This window comes from Macrobrachium nipponense, chromosome 43 (assembly GCF_015104395.2).
Source record: "Macrobrachium nipponense isolate FS-2020 chromosome 43, ASM1510439v2, whole genome shotgun sequence".
In the NCBI taxonomy this organism is placed as follows: Eukaryota; Metazoa; Arthropoda; class Malacostraca; order Decapoda; family Palaemonidae; genus Macrobrachium; species Macrobrachium nipponense.
In genome coordinates, this window is record NC_061104.1 from 38,903,085 (window position 1) to 38,910,428 (window position 7,344).

The 7,344-nt window shown below is 35.9% G+C and overlaps 1 protein-coding gene across 1 annotated transcript; it reads left to right on the forward strand.

Annotated features, from left to right (window-relative positions):
* On the forward strand, positions 1-7,344 carry LOC135213955 (gamma-glutamyl hydrolase-like). The gene is made up of 6 exons (XM_064248038.1): positions 1-15; positions 1,002-1,080; positions 1,277-1,427; positions 2,509-2,615; positions 5,275-5,512; positions 6,524-7,344. Exons 2-6 carry the CDS (start codon positions 1,030-1,032, stop codon positions 6,646-6,648), a joined length of 672 nt encoding a protein of 223 aa, XP_064104108.1. The 5' UTR covers positions 1-15; positions 1,002-1,029; the 3' UTR covers positions 6,649-7,344.

Sequence of the window (7,344 nt, forward strand, 5' to 3'; positions counted from 1 at the left end):
GTCTTCAGTTAACGGGTTAGTCAGTGCGTCTGTTTCCTTGTTCATTCCTTGCAGTATATTACCTTGTGCAGTTTGTGAAATCCCCTGTCACCCTCTCTTTCCCGAATTAGGTAGGTACCATGACGCTATCTGACAAGCGCAGACATCATCACTGAGACAGAATGGTGTGCTTAGATGCAGAGAGGTGGTTAATGAATCAATGGATCTGGAGGTAAAATGTGCTAATGAAGAGTTACTGTCGGAAGGGAACGCGGTAATATTGACGGAAGTGATGAGCTGCTAGATTTTGAAGGCAATAGAGAAGTACATTTAAATGAATCAAGAGTTGAAGGGGTTCATAGGGATTTGAGATCGACTCCAGAGGTGAAGTTTGAGGATGTAAGGGTGAAATTGAAAGACTTCAGAAAGGGAATCTGTCACCACTTTCTTTTTCACTGGCTCTTATGGTCTTTCATCTTATTTTACCTACCAGCTGGTGCAGTTTTTGTGCCAGTTTGTATGCAGAACTTTGCACAACATTTTGAGGATTTTTACAGTAATTTGGAGAATGTGGGCTTCGAGACTACCAACGAAAGAATAGATTTTGGGTGAGTTTTTTTCCGGCTGAGAGAGGACCTCACGGGCGGTTGAAGACATAAAAAAGCAAAACTGCGCACCAGTGCCATAGATTTTGCCAACCAGATGTCTTCGTCACCTCTGCGGATGATGTCAGAAGAGAGGATATGCCCCAATTCAACTGTAATAGAGTTCGTTAGTGATCTTCCGACTAAGCATTTGTAGCTTGACCCCGACGGAGGAAAGAGCTCTGCAAATGTCTCTTATACATAATGTTTGAACAGGGTCTCATATAGCTTTACAAATGTTCATCCTTTCTTCTCAATATGTGATGATATTAATAGGAATAATGGTAGCACTGCTTCTCATGTAAAGTTTATGTTAATATTATTATTCGTTGGAGAGACATTTAAATTAATATAATTATTTTAACATAAACTTCCCAGAATCCTATTTCCCGGAGGGGACGTCTCCATGACCAACTCGAGTGGCTATGGCGCCGCAGGACAAAAGCTTTATGAACTCGTGAGTCTTCTACTTGTCATTTTGGTTATGTCCTTCTTTTCCATAATCAGCAATATGAATAACAAGAAAAAGAAAATTCCGTTCTTTCTCGCATACTGAGTCTGTATACGGAGATACTACATTGAAAAAAAAATTCCGTTCTTTCTCGCATACTGAGTCTGTAGTATACGGAGATACTCCTATGTTGCTTTCACAGGCAGTGAAAGCTTACGATGAGGGAATTCACCTGCCCATCTGGGGAACGTGTCTCGGTCAGGAGATGATCCTGTACTTGGCTGCGAACCAGACTGACTGGATGACCAGCTGTCTGGCGGAAAATAAAGCCGACTCTCTCACCTTGCAGCCAGGTAAAGACACAGTGCTTTCACCGCTAAAACTTTTTTTTTTTTCATCTATGGTGTATCACTATACCGTGCCCTGAAATAATAGGTAAGAAAAAAAACGCAATAATGTATTTATATGACCGACTCTTGTTTTTCAAAATACAAAAAAGGTTAAAAAGGGGAAGTTTGGACTGTTTGCACAAAGGGTCAGCGATGTGTATTTCTATTGATAGAAGTTCACTTTCGACGAGGTTCGGAAGTCACGTAAAGCCGTTGGTCCCGTTGCTGAATAACCACAGGCTCCATGCAACGTAAAAAAGCCACACAAACAAACAACGGTCGAAAGCTCCCTATTTTTCACCATTTTTTGTACTCTGAAATATTAAGGTGCTCAAAAGCAGCTCCTTTTGTGAATAATACAAATCATTACTGCAGAGCAGATTAATATATATATTTAATAATATAATAGTGAAGAAATCCAGAGTGGTGTAGGTGTCAATGTATATATATATATATATATATATATATATATATATATATATATATATATATATATATATATATATATATTGACACTTACACCACTGTGGATTTCTTTACCATTTTAGTAACTCATTCTCTGTTATAATATAATAATAATAGTGATAAGAAATTCAGTCTCGTTAAAAACAATGTGTTATAATAATCCACAATTACATAGAAATACAGTACTAATATAATAATAAAATAATAATAATAATAATAATAATAATAATAATAATAATAATAATAATAATAATAATATATGAAGGTAGGAGACCCTCTCTTAAACATGTTTTGTTGAAGAGGATGGCAGGCATCAGTGTAATTGATTCTATATATGGTCTTTTCAATTCTTATTATTATTTTCTCATCAGGGCTGATATTTGCTAATAGCTGGCCGGTGTTCATATTCTGGTTAAGGAAATGTCTTCTAAAAACATTAATTTATTGATATGATAACTAAAAGTGGCGTGTGGTCGCCGTAGAGTTTACAAAGTGTAGTCTGGAAATCAGGATTATTGTTCTCGTTGTCTAAGGGCGTAGTAATAATGTTTATAATATTAATATCGGCTGCGCTCCACAGATCACGAGGAATCTCTCCTATTTCGCGAGATGCCGAAGAGAATCAAGCACTTCCTACAATTTGAGAACACCACAGTAAACTTCCACGAGTTCTGTTCAACCCCAGAGGTAGGTAGTACGGTAGTTGTCTTACTGATTCTGTACGTCTCTCGTTAATCTCAGTTATATTATCTGCGTTCCTTGACAAAATCTTGTGCTATTTATTATTATTATTATTATTATTATTATTATTATTATTATTATTATTATTCATAAAAATCTCATAATAGCTTGTTACTAAAATGGAAATCAATCCACAGTGGGTGTAAGTGAAATTCATAATATTATATTATATAATATATATATATATATATATATATATATTATGAGTATAGTATATATATATATAATATATATATACTTCTTTTGCAAGTAAACAAGTTACAAAGTGATTTTGTGGGTTTCTTTTTCAATCTTCAGAATAAAACTGAAAGAAGTTTTTGTTTGGTTTATATATATATTACACCACGGCAGGATTCATCATCCTAATTGTTATTATTAGAGAAACGAATCCACAGTTATGTATGGGTACAAATATATTTCAAAATAAGTCTAATCTAATGAGAGAGCGCTCTCTCAGTTTAGATTTATTCTTAAATTAATATATTTGTACCAGTACATAATTGGATTCGTCTCTCCATTTCAGGATTCGAGCTGCTATGAGTATTTTCTTTAAAATCTTTAATTTTAATTTCAAAAGTTCAAGCAGAGATGCATAGCATTGCTTCCCTAAGGCTATTACCTGTTTATTCATTTTTTTTTCCTTTTTAATAAGCGAGATCTCCACTTTCTGTATTTCCCCATACCTCATCTTGCTTCTTCCTAATGAACACCTTAATATTCTTTGGAAACTTGAATTTCAAGTCAATGGCCCCTGTGGTGGGCTTGTTCCATATGAAAAGGCTTCATCTTCTGAAAATTATTATTATTGTTATTATTATTATTATTCTTATTATTATTATTATTATTATTATTATTGAATTATTATTATTATTACATTTGAGAGAGCTCCCTTTATCAGGAGTGAGCTATTTGTCATCATGGGAGAGGAGCAGATGGTCCCCTGTTACCTGTTCATTAAGTGGGAAAAGTTGTTGTGCTACCTGTGTGGAGCTATGAAAAATTATTATATAATCATATGCGGTTGCCTTGAAGATTACATGATGGAAAAAAGTGCACAGTGATAGTTTGCAAAGAATGCTCTTAAATTTTAGGGTATATATATATGTGTGTGAGTGTATGTATGCATGTATTGATTGTGTGTATGTAAGCATTGCATATCATCTTTATTAACCGACCTCGTAAACTTTTACCAGATTATGATAAGTGGTGGCCTTCAAATGGCCATAAATGGAATTTTATTTTTAACTTTACTAATAGCTGAGTCTTCTAAAAAAAAAAAAAATACACAGAAATGGCCGTTCTTCGTCGTGTTTGATCTGTTTATGATTATTGATAAATTCCTGTCAGTTTCACTTATATTCCATGTAATGAAATTAACTGACTCTGTTCTTATGTTCTTGTAATGTTATAACTCTTCAGATAAAGAGAAAGAGTACCCAGTGCTCTAAATGCAAATTTTGAACCGCCGAACTTGCATTAACAGCTACGATTCTTCCATTTTCACAGTCACACTTTTCCATCTTAACGGTGAGTTTGATCATGCGGTGCACTGTAGGCATTACTTAAGGTTCTTTGCAGCGTCCCTTCATTAGGCCTCTAGTTGCAACCCCTTTCATTCTTTTTACTGTACCTCTGCTCATATTCTCTTCCTTCCATTGTACTGTTCTTAAACCTCTCCTTAGAATAGATTCACAGTGCAACTACGCGGATTTCCTCCTGCTACAATTTTCATTCCAAATTTATCTAAGTATACCATCTAATGAGCTATACAGCTGCCTTTACCTTCCTAAAAACACGAACATTGAAACGTAGGACTCACAGAGTTTTCAATCAGAAGGTTGAAACTCAGAGGTCACAGAAAACTGCCAGCATTCTGTTACAGGGATAAGAAGCGACTTATTCGCTCCTTTTATTGTACCTCCGTTTCTTTTTCTACTGTCTTACTTTCCACCCTCTCCTATCAGTTGATTCGCAGTGCAACTGCGAGATTTTCCTCTTGTTACACCTTTCAGACCTTTTTCTGTCAATTTCCATTTCAGTGCTGAATGACCTCATAGGTCCCAGTGCTTGGCCTTAATTCTATATTCAGTTCAACGATTTATGTTAACAGGAAGAGGGCTAAAACACACTTATTCAATTTGCTAAATATGTCCTGACCATCCTTCAGTATTAAAAAAAAATATATTTACTCTGACCAAACAATTTTAACACTTTATTCTTAAAAGTCTGTTGCAGTATCTATTGGTAACTCTGCTTTCCTACAATGGTCACAGTTCCTCGTTGGACGAGTGGGTTACGTGCTCGCCTACCGATTCGGTAGTCGCGAGTTCGATTCCCCGCTCTGCCAACGTGCAATCGGAGGAATTTATTTCTGGTGATTAGACATTTATTTCTTGATATAATACGGTTCAGATCCCACAGTAAGCTGTAGGTCCCATTGCTAGGTAACCTGGTTCCTAGCTACGTAAAAAACATCCAATCCTTCGGGCCAATACTAGGAGAGCTGTTAATCAGCTCAGCGGTATAGTAAAACCAAGATATACTTAACTTTTACGACTGTCACGCAAAGATGTCTCAACAGATTACATTAACCGCTTTTTGACAGAACTTCACTGCCTCTGGCCTGATCGGCGACTTCAGGATGTTGGCTACGAGTTTTGACTACTCCGACTTGGAGTACGTGGCTATGGTGGAACATCGCAAGATGCCAATCTTCGCCAGTCAATTCCACCCGGAGATGACTCCTTTCCAATGGCCAGCTGACGGGCGCCATAACAACATTCCCCACAGCTCGGAGGCTGTGCAAGTTTCACATTTTTTTGCCGATTTCTTTGTCAGTCAAGGTTTGTGTGTGTGGTTATAGTCTCGTGTTTTTAAGAGATAGAATCACTGGTTTACACAAAAAAAAATTTTGGTCTGAGGCAAGAATGGGGATAGGTGTTTTTTGCTAATTTGGGTGTGCTGAATTCAAATTTATAAATAGTTTTGCTCTATCTCTAAATATTTTGCTCTATCACCTCTAGTTTTCTGGCTTTTAAATAGTCTCATTTTAGTATAAACAGAGAATATATGTGCACATTTCAAGAGTTGCAGCAGCTTATAACAGATAAAACAGGATAGATAACTAGAGGTGATGAGTAAAATCGGATTTCAAATTTGAATTCAGCACCCCCAAATTAGGTAAAAACGGGTATTTTTGTGCTTGCCTCAATTTCTTTGTAAACCAGTACTCTTTACGTAACTGTTATAACAGTTACGTAACGAGTACTTGTTCCAGAAAGACTGGCTTGTTTCTTTCTCACCAGCATAACGGCAAAACCACACCTGATCACGTTACTCTATGATTTCTAAGATTAAATAAACATCACAATTCTTTGGCGAAAATGGCACTCATTGGCTAGGATAGAATAGGATGGAAAAGAAAACTGGGCGATGGATGTCTAATTATACATTATTGTCTCCTTATCAAGGGGTAAAAGTTGCAGAGGAAACTGTAAGTCTTTTAGAAGCATAAATTACTTAGTGTATCGAAAGTGCTTCGAGTAAATTTATACGAATCTGAATCGGTGAATCAGTTGCCTTTGGAAGTAAGTCTGGAAGAGGAGGCATATGCCGATCTAGAGGAGGACCTTAGAATAGGATTTTCTAATATAAATCGGAGACTTGCCACATGGAAGACTGAATATGTAAGGGGTGGCCGCCTGACACTTGAGAGGAAACAAGTTGGTTTTTTTGTGTCTTGTACAAGAGATCAATACTAAATACAAATTTTGCTCGTACAGAAAATGCGTGCATATATGAATTGCAAGATATTGCAATATTTAAGAACAATATTTTTCTTTCTGTTTTTGCAGCTCGCTTCAATGACCAACATTTCCAGACCCCCGAGGAAGAGCGGGAAGCCTTGATCTACAACTACCAAACTACCTTCACCGGATATGAAGGAATGATTTACACCGAGGTCTACCTTTTCCGGTAGACGAGAGAGAAATTAGGAATCTGGCAAAAATTCTGGTCGCTCTTCTCCCAAACTTTTTTTTGTCAATTCTAAATGAGCGTTACTACATTTTCCATAAAGTTTACACAATCTTACGTCGTAAGTCTTAAGACACGCGTGTACAGTAACAAAAGGACTAAACTACAGTCTCCAAAAGCATTAGAACCTGAACACATTTATAACAAGTTGAAACTTTCAGAAAATGTTCAGACTTCAGAAAACTGTCTGGAAAAATGTAATAAAAGTCCCCAAGAATCCACCTTGGGTCTTTTAAGAAATTCAAGATGGTGTCCAAGATAGCCACTGTCTAAAGATTTTCTCATATTTCAGGATTAAAACATCATAGAAATGCAAATAATGATTCAAAATATATGTTTTTGGGGGCATTGAATTCAATTTCAGTAATATCTTAAAGATTTACTGAAATCCTTATTCAGTTGTACATAGCTATGAGCTATTTTCACTATACCTGTGGTAATACTATAGAAACCTTAAGAGTAGAATTAGAATATTCATGGATTGTATGTGTTAGGTATTTATGTTTATAACTACCTATTACCAGAGGTTATATTTGTGTTTACAGATACTTACTACTCATTAATACAACTACCCTGTTAACTATCTTGTCTTCTTTTAAACTGTATATCATTATAAGTTAGTCTTAAAAATAAAGTCATT

Excerpts from the sequence above, each read along its gene's own strand:
- LOC135213955 (XM_064248038.1), top strand. The coding sequence starts at position 1,030 with ATGACCAACTCGAGTGGCTATGGCGCCGCAGGACAAAAGCTTTATGAA. Across the intron at positions 1,081-1,276 it reads GACAAAAGCTTTATGAACTC|GCAGTGAAAGCTTACGATGA; the intron begins GTGAGTCTTCTA and ends TTGCTTTCACAG. Across the intron at positions 5,513-6,523 it reads CGATTTCTTTGTCAGTCAAG|CTCGCTTCAATGACCAACAT; the intron begins GTTTGTGTGTGT and ends CTGTTTTTGCAG.